At 39.4% G+C, this 16642-nt stretch overlaps 1 protein-coding gene across 5 annotated transcripts in view; it reads right to left on the bottom strand.

Annotated features, from left to right (window-relative positions):
* Positions 1-16642, bottom strand: part of PRR14L (proline rich 14 like) — a 32512-nt gene that overhangs the window by 12114 nt on the left and 3756 nt on the right. For 4 of the 5 annotated variants that reach the window (XM_053702003.1, XM_053702002.1, XM_053702001.1 and 1 more), the window contains exons 3-4: positions 13767-13851; positions 5392-10114 (exon numbers count right to left, since the gene is read on the bottom strand). In XM_053702003.1, coding sequence (XP_053557978.1) covers positions 5392-10114; positions 13767-13851 — 4808 coding nt within the window. Of the gene's footprint in view, positions 1-4274; positions 4406-5391; positions 10115-13766; positions 13852-16642 lie in introns of those variants that run through there. The other variant, XM_053702005.1, reaches the window with a different exon arrangement.

Genomic DNA, 16642 nt, shown 5'->3' with positions numbered 1-16642 from the left:
GAGAATCAGAGTGGCAAAGACCTCCGGATGGAGTTCCCATTCCCCCGGATGAAACATCTGTCTGCTCAAAAATTCCGCTTCCCAGTTGTCCACTCCTGGGATGTATATTGCTGACATAACAAGAGTGAGCCTCCGCCCACCGAAATATCTTGGATACTTCTGTCATCGCTAAGGAACTCCTTGTTCCTCCCTGATGATTGATGTAAGCCACAGTCGTGATATTGTCTGACTGGAACTGGATGAATCTGGCCAAAGCCAACTGAGGCCAAGCCTGAAGCGCATTGAATATCGCTCTTAACTCCAGAATATTGATTGGGAGTAGAGACTCTGACTGAGTCCACACACCCTGAGCCTTCAGGGAATTCCGGACTGTGCCCCAACCTAGTAGACTGGCGTCCGTTGTCATTATCACCCATGAGGGTCTGCGGAAGCACGTCCCTTGGGACAAATGATCCTGCGACAACCACCAAAGAAGAGAGTCTCTTGTCTCCTGATCCAGATCTATCTGAGGAGACGAATTTTCATAATCTCCATTCCACTGTCTGAGCATGCTCAGTTGTAGAGGTCTGAGATGAAAACGAGCAAACGGAATGATGTCCATTGCCACCACCATCAATCCAATTACCTCAACGCACTGAGCCACTGAAGGCCGAGGATTGGACTGAAGAGCGCGGCATGTATTCAGAATCTTTAACTTTCTGACCTCAGTCAGGAAGATTTTCATAGATACAGAATCTATTAGAGTTCCCAGGAAAGGAACCCTTGTCTGTGGAATTAGCGAACTCTTTTCTAGATTCACCTTCCACCCGTGAGTCCTCAGAAAGGCCAGAACCATGTCTGTATGAGACTTTGTCAGTTGATAAGACGACACCTGGATCAGAATATTGTCCAGATAAGGAGCCACTGCAATGCCCCACGGTCTGAGAACCGCCAGCAGAGACCCTAGAACCTTCGTGAAGATCCTGGGTGCCGTGGCCACCCCGAAGGGTAGAGCCACAAACTGAAAATATTTGTCCAGAAAGGCAAATCTTAGGAACTGGTGATGATCTTTGTGGATAGGAATGTGAAGGTATGCATTCTTTAAATCCACAGTAGTCATATTGACCCTCCTAGATCAATGGAAGAATTGTCCGAATAGTCTCCATCTTGAAGGATGAGACTCTGAAAAACTTGTTTAGACTCTTGAGATCTAAAATGGGTCGGAACGTTCCCTCTTTTTGGGAACCACGAAAGGAGTAAAACCCCTGCCCCTCTTCTAGAATTGGAACGGGACAAATTACTCCAATAGTGGAGAGGTCTTTTACACAACGTAAGAACGCCTCTCTTTTTATCCGGTCTACAGAAATCTTGAAAGAAGGAACCTTCCCATTGGGAAGGAATTTTTGAACTCCAGCTGATACCCTTGAGACACGATTTCCAGTGTCCAAGGATCCTGAACGTTTCTTATCCAAGCCTGGGCAAAGAGAGAGTCTGCCCCCTACTAGATCCGGTCCCGGATCTGGGGCTGCCCCTTCATGCTGTCTTGGGAGCAGCAGCGGGCTTCTTGGGTTGTTTACCCTTGTTCCAAGCCTGGTTAGGTTTCCAGACGGACTTGGCTTGTGCAAAATTCCCTTCCTGTTTAGCGGAAGAGGCAGAGGGGACTCCCTTGAAATTTCGAAAGGAACAAAAATTACTCTGTCTACCCCTCTGCTTAGAAGTCTTATCCTGAGGTAGGAGATGACCCTTACCTCCCGTAATGTCAGAAATGATCTCTTTCAAGTCAGGCCCGAATAGGGTTTTACCTTTGAAAGGAATTAGCCAAAAGCTTGGATTTAGAGGACACATCGGCAGACCAAGATTTTAACCATAAGGCTCTGCATGCTAAAATGGAAAATCCTGCATTTTTAGCCGCCAATTTGGCAATCTGGAAAGCAGCATCTGTAACAAAAGAATTTGCCAGCTTAAGGGCCTTAATTCTATCCAATATTTCCTCTAAAGAAGTCTCAGTCTTAAGAGATTCTTCTAAGGCATCAAACCAGAATGCGGCTGCAGTTGTAACTGGGACAATGCAGGCCGTCGGTTGTAATAGAAACCCTTGATGAATAAATAGCTTTTTTAGAAGACCCTCCAATTTTTTGTCCATAGGGTCTTTGAAAGCACAACGGTCCTCAATAGGAATAGTCGTACGCTTAGCTAGGGTAGCTATAGCTCCTTCCACCTTAGGGACCGTCTGCCAAGAATCCCGAATGGTGTCAGCTATAGGGTACATTTTCTTAAAGGTAGGGGAAGGTGAAAATGGTCTTTCCCATTCCCGTGTAATACTATCCGAAATTCTCTTAGGAACCGGAAAAACATCAGAATAAGAAGGAACCTCTAAGTATCTGTCCATCTTACTCAATTTCTCTGGTGGCACCACATAGAGTCACAATCATCCATAGTCAGCAAAACCTCCCGCAACAAGAGATGGAGGTGTTCAAGCTTAAATCTGAAGGACATTACGTCTGAATCTGTCTGGGGTAATGCACTACCTGAATCAGACAATTCCCCTTCAGACAGAGTCTCCCTGCCTCCCTCTTCAGAGCCCTGGGAGTGTACATTGGAGATCGCCAACAAAGAGTCAGAAGTCGCCTGGACCACCTGGTCCGCTCTTCTACTACGTTTGCTTTGCAACACTGGCAAATTTAGACAAAACCTCTGTAAGAGTAGATGACATAACTGCCGCCATATCCTGCAGAGTAAATGAGGTGAACGCAGTTGATGGCGCCTGAGCAGATGTTAAAGGCTGTGACGCTTGGGGAGAAAGTTGCAGCATACCCTGAGTCTCATCAAGCTGAGAAGCATCCTTAGAACTATTTGCATTAAAGAAAATTTGTTCTTTAAAAATTGTAAAGCCCTCTCAGTACAGGAGGGACAAAATGTAAGAGGGGGTTCCACATTGGCAGCTAAGCACATAGAACAAGTCTGTTCCAATAATTCAGCCATGATAAAAAGAAAGAGAGCAAAATTGGTCGTGTCAGATATAAGAAATAACAAATACTGTGTCTTTAAATTTTAAAAAAGGTACTGTGCCTTTAAATTTTAAAATGACAAATGTGTACTGCAATTTGAAACTATATAGTTTTTACTGCAAAAAAGGTAACAAACAAGCAATAAGCAGTTGCTATACCCAATATATATTAGGTTAATATAGACTCCTTTTGTATTACAACTAAAATTAACCCCTGCACCAAGCCACAGCTTTGCTGTGGCGCCTACCTCACACCAACAAGATGCCTCAAGTAACCACTACCCAAGTCCGCTTGCTGATCTAGCTTTTTTTAAGTTAAACCAAGCGGACCTAGGAAGCAACTGGAGCCCTCCGTGTACAAGATCGCAATAACAAGTACAAATCAAAGCGCGCGAACGTAGCCCCGCCCTTCGTCGGCAGTATACAGACAAAAAAGGGCGCCGTATGAAAAAATCAATGTCGTGTAAACCTGACTCGTATAAGCCAATGTGATCCTCAATTAAACCATGCCACACATAAATAACAACCATCTTTTACATCTCCAGCGTCAGCCTGCATATGTAAACACCACTGTTATCATGTCATCGTTCTGTTAGTGCAAACGGGTCACATAACACCAACCCACTGATTTTACACAGATAACACCAACCCACTGTTTTTACACAGATTCTGTTCGAAGGGAAAACAGGTAGGGAATTAACACGTAGTTTACAAGTTAGTTACCCCACTTAAGCTGCAGCATCTAACGTCCAGTCTGTTCTGAGCCATGCATTCCCCAGAAAACAAAAAAAAAAAGACGGTACATACTGTAGCGCTGATCTGAACCTGTCCCACACGACTCTTTACATCACCTCCTGTAGATCTGTGGGGACAAATAGGGCCTTATGTGACATCGTATAAGACCATCAGCAGGGCAGCACCAGCATGGGGAGTGCGGTGATAATGTAGAACAAAAACTCCTCAGTTCCCATTGCTGAAACATCTGATGCTCCACCCTGTGAAAAATAGTACTGGCACCATTTAAAAATAATAAACACTTGATTGAAGAATCTATGACTAACACCTCACTTTACCTCTTCCTATAACTAACACAGGCAAAGAGAATGACTGGAGTGGGAGGGATGGGAGGAGCAATATATACAGCTCTGCTGTGGTGCTCTTTGCCTCCTCCTGCTGACCAGGAGGCGTAATCCCATAAGGATGAAATCTGTGGACTTGTCATATATTGTAAAAGAAAGATAGATATTCCCTTTATTACCCATTCCCCAGTTTTTACCTCCGATTACCTGGTTTCTTAGCATCTTCTTACGGCCCCCTGATCACATGACTATTGATTTGCATTTAAGCCGGTTAGTGCTGTGTTAGAATCCACAGGCGAAGCACAGTGTTGTCTATGTAGCTCACATGAACTAGCTTCCCCTGATGTGAAGAGCAAATAAAAAAGCATGTGATCATGGGCCTGTCTTTAGGGACTTAGGAACAGACAGAAATTTAGAGGTTTAAAGGTTATAAAGTATGTTAATATAACCATGTTGGTTGTGCAAAGCTGGAATATAGGTAGTAAAGGCATTATCTATCCAATTTTTGTGTTGAATGACCCTTTAAAATGCTGTTTTTAATCCCCTTAATCCCCGCATAGAGGTGAAATACACAAGTCGGTTTTGGAAATGCAATTAGATCCTGAGCTGAACATGGCTGCAAATTGGTAACTATACATGTGCCATATGCAATTGGCTCAGTGGCAATGCACAGCTTTGGACAGGTAGTAGTTTGTCTAGAGTTAACTAGGTTATCACCTTTGAGGAGTTAAAATCAAACAAATGAATTGACCCCTTAAGGAACACAAAATGTATGCAATAAATATGCTTCCTTTAATAATATGAAATATGTGCCTGTTTAAAGATTTATGTAGGGTATAAGTATACTAGCCTGTGATTGGCTGCTGTCACATGATTCAGGGGGCCGGAAAATAGGAGAAATATATAAATTTGTCAGGAAAAAAAAAAAAAGGAAGGTCTTGGGCCTATATGCAACACTATACAAAAGGATTCCATGGCTCCTAAAAACACATGGCTGACTTTTCAGCAAGTACATATGTTTTTATGAATTACACATATTACACATTAGTGCTGAATCACAACTAATAAAGAACAGGTACAGGATTAACAGTAGTTCGCTCTAAAAGAAAAAAAAAAAAAGGGGGAGCACTGCGCATACTATTAAACTCTGTGCATTCAGTACTTTTATAATCCTCTATGCTATAGCTTTGCACTGGTTTGATACAAAATAAATAATTATATATATATATATATATATATATATATATATATATATATATATATATATATATATATATATATATATATATATATATATATATAAAATTATAGAAAAAAATTAATTACCTGCTGATGTTACCCAGGCATGGTTGCCACAGACAATAGCTGTCATGAGAAGTTATGCAGTCAGATGAGAAAGCTGATGGGCCATGCTGACTCCAGGTTGATAGTACACGACCCAGCAAATATGGCAGAGAGAAGGGATCTTGTGCCCTTATATTAGGAGTTGGTAACCTATTCACACCATGTGCAAAATGAACCATGGATAGTCTCTGCACAGTTGGAACTCTGCTTCCCAGATTTCTTTTCCTGGTCCAAAACCTATAACAGCCAGGAGAAGAGAGTGCTAGAACGGTGTGAAGGCCATGTTTGGAGCACCCAGAAAACCGTCTCAAAGAAGTTCTGTGATTAGAATCCATCCTGGAGGCTTCTAGGTTTCTGAATTGCACATTCTGCTGTTTAAGTTGAACACTCTCAGATGCACAAGGTAAGTGTGAAGAAACAAAAAGAGATAGTCTCCATTTAAAAGGTTCGGCTATCTGGGCGATGGATGTAAGCCCTTTGGACACACAAACTGGAGGACTTAACCTTATAAGGTCTTTGAAATAACTGTGATCTACATTCATGTGTAGTGCAAATGGAAATGTGCCAGCATCACCAAGAGGCAGAGGAAACTTGTTACACAAATTAAGGAAGGTTGTTTTGGAGGGAGACATAGGGGAATGGTCCATGCGCTGGGAAACTGGAAGCACTACACCAGTGGCAGGTAAGGGGTCTTTAGACCACGCTGCCCTTGACTGAGAACAGAGCTTCATATTGACACATGAAAACACTTCCAACAGCTTTTTAACTTTAAATAGTCCCTGATTGGAGGGGTGAAGTTCTGATACAGCAGAGAGTGACTTTAACTGGGAAGAGTTTTTACATGGTGTTAACAGTCTGGAAGCAATAGAAGACAAATGCTCTAAGGAGGCATCTAATTTGGAGCACTTATTTAAAAGTCTATGCTTTGTAAAAGGGGTGGCAAATCTTCTTCTGGTCAGTTTGAGACATGATCTTGCAGTAACTTTTGAAATTGGTTTTGACACATCCATTTTTGAAAGAAATATGGACTTATTTTTATAAACATGCTCACTAGACATACTTAAAATAGAGGACTTGTGTGTGCTTGGTTGAATATCCAACAAGATGTGATCCTGCACTGGAGAAACCTTACTAGACATACGTAAAATAGAGGACTTGTGTATGCTTGGTTGAATATCCACCAAGATCTGATCCTGCACTGGAGAAACCTTACTAGACATACGTAAAAGAGAGGACTTGTTTGTGCTTGGTTGAATATCCACCAAGATCTGATCCTGCACTGGAGAAACCTTACTAGACATACTTAAAATAGAGGACTTGTTTGTGCTTGGTTGAATATCCACCAAGATCTGATCCTGCACTGGAGAAACCTTACTAGACATACTTAAAATAGAGGAATTGTTTGTGCTTGGTTGAATATCTACCAAGATGTGATCCTGCACTGGAGAAACCTTACATTTTCTGCTAGGTTGTTTTTTCATGCAGATATTTTTTACAGAGTTAGAATTTCTACGAGAGATAGCTGGCAAAAGCTTATCTGTTTCACTGGTTAACCTTAAAGGGCGTGGACGGAGTTTCATACTATTTTCAGGAAAAACTCTTAAACAGTTTAAGGAATCTACATTAGGTTGAAGTCTAGTGTGCAGAGATGATTGGTTACCCTTACTACCCATAATCTTTGCCCTTTTTGCAGTTTGTGATGAAGAACTGGTTGTAAGACTGGGGTGTTCAAGTTTCTGTTCAGGAATGTCATTTAAGGCTTCATTAATTTCTGAAGCTGTTATTGCCTCAGCGTCTTTACTCTGTGTTATAAGCAGATTAAGGCCCTCTTCTGATACCTTAGTTAGAGGCTTATGTATACAAAGAAAAGACCTTTTCACTTCTGAGGGTTCCTCGTTACAAACCCTTTTGCGCTTTGTCTGCTCCAACTCTACAACTGGCTCTGCCTTAATCTGATCTAAGACAGGTTTCTCTTTTGGATGTGAGGTAAAATATGTTTCACAGAGAACGCCAAAAATATTTCTCCCTGAATCCAGAGAATTTTTATAAGGAGACCGGGAGGCTTCTGTGCCTTCTGACTGTTCTGATGATAGAGTAGACTTTTCATTGGTGCCACAAGGCCCTAAGTTAGGTGAAACATCTTTTTCTAGTGGATCATGTAACTCATCAGATACAACGAAATGGGAATTACTGGGCACCCATGACTGTGAACTTCCAATTGCATTTTTACTTTGACATTTTCTTTCATTAATGCCCTGTGTGTCTATCAACGAATGGATTATCAAAGCTTGAGAGGTCTCATTGTGTGATAATAACTTGTGATCCTGCCCAGTGAAGTCTTTAGAAAGCAGTTTACAATTACTGGAGCACATTGGGAGTTTTGCTTCAGCCAGGAATGTGTCAGAAGGCACCTGACTGTACTGTTTTATTTTAGGATTTCCAAGGTCACTTGCAACACCTTCAAGTTCTCTTGATATTGGGTTTCTCATATTTACAGGTGTGTGCTTAGGACTTGTAAGCTTTGATCTGTCTGTAACCAAATCAGCCTCAGTTTCATCTGCTCTTATTACTTGAACAAGTTCAGTGCAAGAGGAGAAGACAGAAACAGGGCCTATCAATATATTACTCATGGGGGACTGAGCTTGGGATTCAGTGTGGGAGCCAATCAACTTGCTAAGCTCCTTAGAAGCACAACATCCAGATGGCTGCACTGACAAAACATCTGCATCCACTAATTTCAAAGGCACTGTGGAATCAATGTGGACATTCATTTCATCATTCTGCAAATTGTCACAGCTTTTTCCTTCATACATTTTTTTGTCAAGTATTTGCTGAACAGCTTTGCAGTCTAATGTAACTGATTGAGGCTCTAAGATCATACTTTCCTCTCTTTCACATTGGAGGTCTCTTTTATGTGACTTTTTAATTGGGCTTGAGAACACAGATAGCTGCTCCTCTAAAGATTGTCCATTAGGCATTTTATCTTTTTCTAAAAATGCCAAGATGCCTCTGTAAGGTACAAGTGCATACTGTGGTTCTGCATTTTCATCGTGGATGGACATAGCAGTGAGTGTCTTACTATCTAGTGATTCTCTGCTGAAGCCTGCTCTTTGGCAAACTTCTTCAGACGAGCATGATTTCAAGTTTTCTTTAAGTGCTTCTGGCAGACTATTTGTACTGGAGAAGTGCAGAATGCTCAGGTCCTGCTGCCTTGTTAGCTCACTGGCACATCTTATTTGGTTGTCTGCCCCAATATCTAAATTAATTCTTTCAACTGCAATGGGGTTGGTTTCCTGGCCATTTAGAGAATATGCATTCCCTTTACTCAAAGGAAATAATAGGCTTGCATCACTGAGTGCAGTTTCACAGGGCCCATCTGACTGTATTTGACAATCTATAACAGTCCTATTTACAACAGAGGAACTCTTATTTTCCTGATGTGGGCTGTGGGGTTGCTCTGTGCTTATATGTACATGCTGATGAATTGTGCTTTTGTCTGAAATGGGAAAGACCAAGCTGCTATCATCATTTTCAATCCCTTGAGCATGATTTGCATGATTTGTTTGACATAACTGTTCTACAGTTGCTTTGACTTCTTCCTCTCTCCAACACAATGCATCAGAAACTACATCCACCACAGTGGATGCCATATCAAGGTTTACCAGTCTCTTATAACTAGTGGTTTCTACGCATGAAATGTCCACCCTGCAAGTGACTGTAGCTGCCACAGTATGGTCAAGATCTGTCTTTTGTGCTAAACTGCTAAATAGATTACTGACAGGGGGCAGCTGTTCATCACAATCAGCAGACTCTCTGCAGTGCTGGTTACAATGAACAGATTTTGAACTAGAACATGTGTTAGTGTCTAATGTTTTGGCACTTTTCAAAAGATCAAGTGGGAGTCTGGGGTTCTCTGTGTGTGCCACTGCCTGTAAAGTGCTGCATGTCTCATGTTCTTTCTCTGCAAGACAAACATATTTACTGTTAAATGTTTCAGATGACTGGGTGGAAGAAAATAATGTGGAGGAAATTTTATGCAAGGGATTGTGCTCTAAGCAGATACCAGTTACGTTTGGAACAGCAGCATTCTCAGCAGAACACTGTAAGCATGTGTGGGCCACTGGGCTTTCACATTGACTTTGGTCCTTTTCACAGGATGGATTGCCCACTAGTTGGCTCTCAGTACTGTTACAGCATCCTTTCTTTAGCAGGGTACCTTGCAGACTTTCCTCATGCAGTATATCTGCACTGCTTGCTTCTAAAGCACTACCAGAGCAGGAGTGGCTGAATGATATACTGGAGTCTTCAGTTATATTTTCTTTACAGGCTGTTGGTACCCTAGTAGAGCTGAATGTATCTACAAGGCACAATCTGTGATTAGAGGCATCTCCTCCCTGTCTTTGGTTGGGAGATTGGCATGGCTGCTCAAAGCAAGATGTTGATAGATTGCATTCTTGGTCAATTGATTTCCCAGAGGATAGACAACCTGATGTCTGGGGGTCTGCAATGTATTTGCTGCACATTTCTAATGCCATCTTAACAGATCTTGTTTTTTCCAAATCAGACGTTTCACTCCTGTTAGCATCAGGTTGGAGAACACTCAAACTCTTATCCTGTCCTGAATAAAGCACTTCCTCGGTGCTCTTGTCTACCACATCCATATCTTCAGTAAACTTTGACACAGACTCAGATGTTGCTGGAATCTCTGCAAACAAACAACAACATCTTTTTATTTCATCCTTCTTAACAAGTATCACGTCTTATGCCATTACACCAATTTAACCTATTATCTAATCTGTTTTGTTCTCTTGATAGGTAGACCCAGGAGCTGCCGATTGGTGTGTGTATGTGTATATGTATATATATATATATATATATATATATATATATATATATATATATTCAGCTAGCTTCTAATGATGCATTGCTGTTTCTTCAACAAAAGATACCAAGAGAATGCAAATTAAATAAAGGGATACATGGTATCTTTAGTTGAAAATTTCAGGAATGACAGCTTAGGAGCCAATCAGCAAGCGATACCCAGCTGCTGAACCTAAAATGGGGTGGCTCCTAAGCTTTCATTCCTGCTTTTCATATAAAAATACCAAGAGAAAGAACAAAAATTGATAATAGGAGTAAGTTAGAAAGTTGCTTAAAATCGCATGCTCTGAATCAGAAAATAAAAAATTGGGTTTAGTACCCCTTTAATAGAAGTAAACTGGAAAGCTGTTTAAAATTGTATTCTCTGAATCAGAAAAGAAAAATTATGAGTTTCATGTTCCTTAAAGCACTTATACTTATAACAAATTCTAGGTTTGAATGTCTAGGTGTGTTTTTTTTTTATTATTGTTTATATAGTCAAACATTTAATAAAAAAAAAGAGACAATCTGAAAATGAATAAGACTGTAGCCTACTGTCCAACATTATTTGACCATTGAAACAAATAAAGGTGACTTTCATTCATGAAGTATAAAATACTTCATGCTGAAAGCTCCTTTGTTTCAAGCGTTCGCTATTCTGAGCCGCTAAGGCAACCCACAGCAAAACACCGTTTTGCTAGGGAGGTGATGTTTTTGCTCCTCTTAGCCAATAGCCGTGTGGGAAATCCGGCTTGGCGCCCTTGGGAGACGGATTTCCTGCACGCTTTTTGCAAATATGTGCAGATGACAAATCTGCAGCAACTTCGTAATGCTATCATGTCAATATAGACCAAAATGTCTGAGGAATGTTTCCAACACCTTGTTGAATCTATGCCACAAAGAATTAAGGCAGTACTGGCAAAAGAGGATCCAACCCCGTACTAGCAAGGTGTACCTAATAAAGTGGCCAGTGTGTGTGTATGAATTAATATATATATATATATATATATATATATATATTTCTCTAATGTCCCAGGGATTTATCACAGTCCAGTAGAAGTCCACTACAGTGTTTTGTAGATGTAGTATTGAGGTTTGTGTTGGTGTAGATGTACACTTAAGTGCTGCATGCTGAAATAAAACCCCGGTTGGGGTGTACTCAATAGAAAATCAGTAGCGCTAGCGACTTGCTCCTTTGTGTTGCTCGGAGTAGGTAGAAATCAGAGTTTTGGAGGATTGAAAACAGTAGCAAGCAATAGGGTGATTTTTTTTTTTTTTTTTTAATAGTGAAATACAATTATCTAACACTACACACTCACAATGTATGCCCTAAATTAAATGAGGTAAAAGTGTGGTAAGAATAATCCTGGTGAGTGCTAGTCTTTCTGTATGCATTTGTATTATGATCCTGGGGATGTCTCCCTAAGGGTGATGGGGAAACCAGACGCTGACTCTTTGCCCAATGTACTTAGAGGGTTATGGCTGCACATCACTGACAAGGCTCACAGAAGGCTTTAAACAATCATCTGTGGTTGCCATGTTCAGTTGAGGATTGCCTGGTATTTCAGGGCCAGACTGATATACTTCAGGAAAATTCTTCTCTGTGAAACACAATTAGGCTAAAAAGGCTGCTCATAAGTGGTAACTCGCCATAGAACAAGCTACTGAGCGGTTGTTCGTTCCTGGTAGATTGATTCTCTTTCTATATGCTTAAATAGTCAAAAGTCATTAGATTCTGTGCAAAGTGCTAAAAAGATTAGGGTTAATCCTAAAGGAATCTATACTTACGCAACATCAAAATTAATATTTATTTAGCAATCAGTAACAAATGTACAAGAATATTAAACTTATTGAGGACATCTCATAACTACGTATATATTTCAAAATTACAAGAGGAGCTGCCTTCCTGAGTGATCATTCTTATTAAGGACATTTTTTCTTTTTTCACTTAATTAAATTTGTACTTTGTTATTTTTATAAATTTTATTCATACATTGTGGTTTGGCACATTTTATAACCACACATTTTGTGTTTAGTCAAAATTTGTATTATTTAATAGCTTATTACACAGATATTTGCCACCAGGTAACTAAGCTCCCCCTAATTTATGATTTTTTTGTAATAATCATTTACTTTAGTATATTATTTCAAAATACAGACCGGTTATATAAAAATTAACAGATGAAAACAATGCCATAAGTCCTAAATACCACCTTAAAAAAAAAAGTTAAGGCAATGCATCTCCCATAAAATCACTTTAATTACTGTTCCTTCAGCTTCTTGTGGCATGTAATAGTCTGTTAGTATATGTCACGATAAATCCAAGCGTGACAAGCACAATTGCTGTGTGATAATATCTGTGTTTCTTCTCCGCCAACAATTATGTGTGACAGGTACAACAGTTGGTCACCTTAGTTCTGTATTTCAAAACAACTTTGTCTGCTTGGCATCATTTAGTACTGCCGTCGATGTTTACAATAGGTCACGTGATCCTGTAGAACCAATCTGATGGTCGTACATTTGGAACGTTTCAAATCACCAACGTGGCTGAATAAAAACTGCTCCAATTATATAGTTCTTCAATACTGTGCAAACCAAACAGTGAATTTAATCCTGTGCATTAGTTAGGAGGCCACTTGCTATACTGACAGATTATCATACATACAGTGAAATCACAAAGTTCTCTACACAGAGTTTCACAAACCCCTCTGTAAAAAATTGGAACCCACAGGGAAACTCCGTATTCCAGGCTTTATCAAGACAATCAGCAGTCACCCCTTTGATGTTGGATGTCTGTGGTATCTATTGGAAGCATGATTTATTTTGGGCTACAGTATAGTCTTGTTCAAATCAAAAAAATATTTTGTGCGTTTCGAATTAATACCGTATGCTTTTTCATCAGAAGATAGTATGACTATTCTCAGATAAAACATAGCAAGTGTGTAGTGTTTGAGAATTGATTTTAATAGTAAAATAAAATTATCACCATTGCCTGCTCCAGTCATTTGCATTCCTCCAAAATTCTGAATGAGTTCTACCTACGCAAAGCAACACCAAGTTGCAAGTCAGTAGCACTACTGAGCTTCTATTAAGAGAACACCACAACGACGGAGGTTTCTTTCAACACGTGGCACTTACCTCAACCTGATTAAGGCATATTCACCAATATACTCAGTCATAGATCAGAAAGTGGAACACACACAGCTATTGCATTTCCTTAACTTCATAAGCTAACACTATAAACAAGGTAATCCAATCCATATAGGGGGGGAAAAAAAAAAAATTGTGAATATTTGTTTTGCATTTAGTATGGTCTTTTAACACTTACTTGCCAGTAACAGATTGGGTATAGCAACTGATTATTTCTGGCTGCCAATATAGTAAATTATATAATTAAAAAAAAAACCACACACACATTTATAAAACAGATAAGGAAGTTCAGCGTGACTTCACGAGATAATCAGATTTTAAATTTTTTGTTAAGTTTGTGAGATTACCTTTTATATGTATATTGCTACAATGCTCATGACGGATGCCGATATCTAGGAACTCTGCTTTTATCTGCAGGTCTGAAGAATCCCCCTGTAATCAGACAAATCTGTATTACTTCAACTAGCACTCCCAATATAAATTATACAACAGGAAAGTTAAACAAATAACACTTTATTTTATAAGTAAGCAGCATTAGAAAAGAATGTTTTGGACACCAATGGTTACTTGGCCATCTTGCTTGATTTGCCAACAGACACCCAATTCCTTTCATTTGAGTGATTCCTCAAGGTGTAGTCATTAATGGAAAAAATATTTGCATCAATGACTAATTTTAACTTATCAAATATACACTAGTCACTAGTATGTAACAAATGATTTCACATTTTAAAAGCACTCTGTCAGAGCCCCATTAAGTAGATCTAGCCCCAACTCACTGACACCCTCAGAAAGATACTGCAAAACTCAACATCCTTGTTAAGAAGCACTGATTGTATAATGTGATTTCCTGGCAATATATAGATTACAAAGTTAAAATCCAAAAAGTAGTAAGACCACTCAAGCTACTTGATATGTCAAAAAGTGCAATCTTTCAGTTTCAGAGAGCAGTACTGAATTATAGGTGGCTCCTAGAATTTTACTTTTGTGTTTGTTTATGTTGAATTATTCATAACTATATAAAAAATGTGAGGCTGAGTCCAGGCTGGCATCTGACATGAATTTGTCAACTGCTATTGTAAAACCATATTCAGCTTCTTATTTTGACAGCCAATAGCTCAAATGTTTTTGGAAGACTTTTTCTTTTTATCTAATGGAGGATATATTAAATTACTTAAAAAAAAATTTCAACTGATTAACTACTTTTTCTTTAGTATTTGCCATTCCCCTTACATGCTTGGGAGATTTGTGTTTCAGGTAATGAGCAGTAATTTAACAGAAGCCATCAACGTTAAACAGATAAATCCCCAACATACCTACAGTGCTGCTGAAAAACAAAACAAAAACAAGCTATGAAATATTTTTTATATCTGTAGTATATATAAGCAATTAAAGTAAAGGTAAACTTTCATGAATTAGTGCCCGGTTTTTAAAAATACTATTATAAACAGGGGCACTTTCATTCATGAAAGTTTACATTGCAGCGTAGTTTTACAAACACTTACCTTTCTCTTGGGCAAAGCCGGATTGCTGATCCCCCGCCCACAGTTCCTCTGTATATACATCAATGATGAAACCGTCTTCCTCCAATCATGGCTTCCCCCCCCAGGGCGCCCATCTTGGAGGAGGCCGGTTCTGTGCTTTGTAAGTACAGCAGGAGAAGCGGGGAATCGGCGATCCGGCTTTACACAAGAGAAAGCTAAGTATTTGTAAAAATACGGAGCAATTTAAACTTTCATTTATGAATGTGCCCCTGTTTTTAATAGTATTTTTAAAAACCGGGCACTGATTGATTAAAATTTACATTCAATTTAAGCACTGCTTTGCATAAGAACGGTGTACAAAACATACATTTTTAAAACACATTATTTTGCATATAATATTTGCACAGCTGTACAGGGGCAAAGACCTTAAAAAAGGAATTGTATTTCTCATCTCATCTACCCTGCTGTGGGCAATTTAATCAGATATAAATAACATACTACAAAGTGGTTATTTGATCAGTGTAGTATGTTGCAGGACTACGGTCCCTTACTCTGCAGAATCCACTCACAACAATCTGGGCAGTTGTATACTATGCATATATAAACATTTTACAGAGAATATAATTTTGAGCTGTACGTCTTTAAATTTATGTAAAAATATTTACTCACTACAAATGTTTTTCTTTAGGCACTGAAACCTCTCCCACTTTCTAATGCACTTGAAAAGCATGTTCACTATAACTACTACCTTCTAAATCCAGATAGGCTGAAGATGTATCTGCAACCAATACAGAGCCGAATGAGAAGTAATGCACGATGATTCACTTTTACAAGAAAGCAGTACAATCTGTGCTTTCACCAGGAGCCATACAGTTTGCATTTTACTTTTAATTAAAAAATAAATAATCTGCCCAATAAGTTAGTTTGCTACTTGTAAATCTCCAAGTTTAAATGTGTTACTCTGGATTGTTACTCTGCCAGGCTCGTTTCTTACACGTCACTCTTCATAAGCTACACCTCTCTGCCAATCCCTTCACTGGCTTCCTCTAGCCTCCGGAATGAAACAAAAAATTCTGACTCTGACATACAAGACACTCAACTGCACTGTTCTCCCCTATCTCTCAGACCTTACCTTCAGATACTCCCCCCACCCCGTCCGCCACCTCTCTTGTTAACTCCTCACACTTCCATCTACAGGACTTCTCCAGACTGGCTCCCCATCTTGTGGAACTCTCTGCCTCGCTCCACAAGACTCTCCCCTAGTTTTGAAAGTTTCAAGCGCTCCCCTGAAGACGCTACTGTTCAGAGATGCATACAATTTACGGCGTCAAGCTGAAACAAGTCAGCAGTCTGGGTCTGACTTAGGACTGCAACAACAAATCGGTAAGTTTGATCATAAAAATAGTTGTCAACAAATCTCATAATCAATTAGGTGGTCAGCTGCACAGCACCAGCTGCTTTAATCTGATGATCTACTGCAACTAAGATTGTGCAAAAAATATTTTTTTTAATCTTTTTTTTATCCGATTAATCAGATAGAAAATAAATAAAAATGTTTGCACAATACCATGCGCAGGAGTTCATCGGATTGAAGCAGCTGATGCTGTGCAATTAACCAACTAATCGCTGACCACCGAATTGATAATGAGATTCTTTGACAACTATTATTATGATCAATTTTACCGATAAGTTGTTGCAGCCCTAGTCTAACTAACCCTTTTTTACTCCTATGTGCAGTCTTT

This window comes from Bombina bombina, chromosome 2 (genome assembly GCF_027579735.1).
Source record: "Bombina bombina isolate aBomBom1 chromosome 2, aBomBom1.pri, whole genome shotgun sequence".
In the NCBI taxonomy this organism is placed as follows: Eukaryota; Metazoa; Chordata; class Amphibia; order Anura; family Bombinatoridae; genus Bombina; species Bombina bombina.
This window is presented reverse-complemented; position numbering and strand designations above follow the sequence as displayed.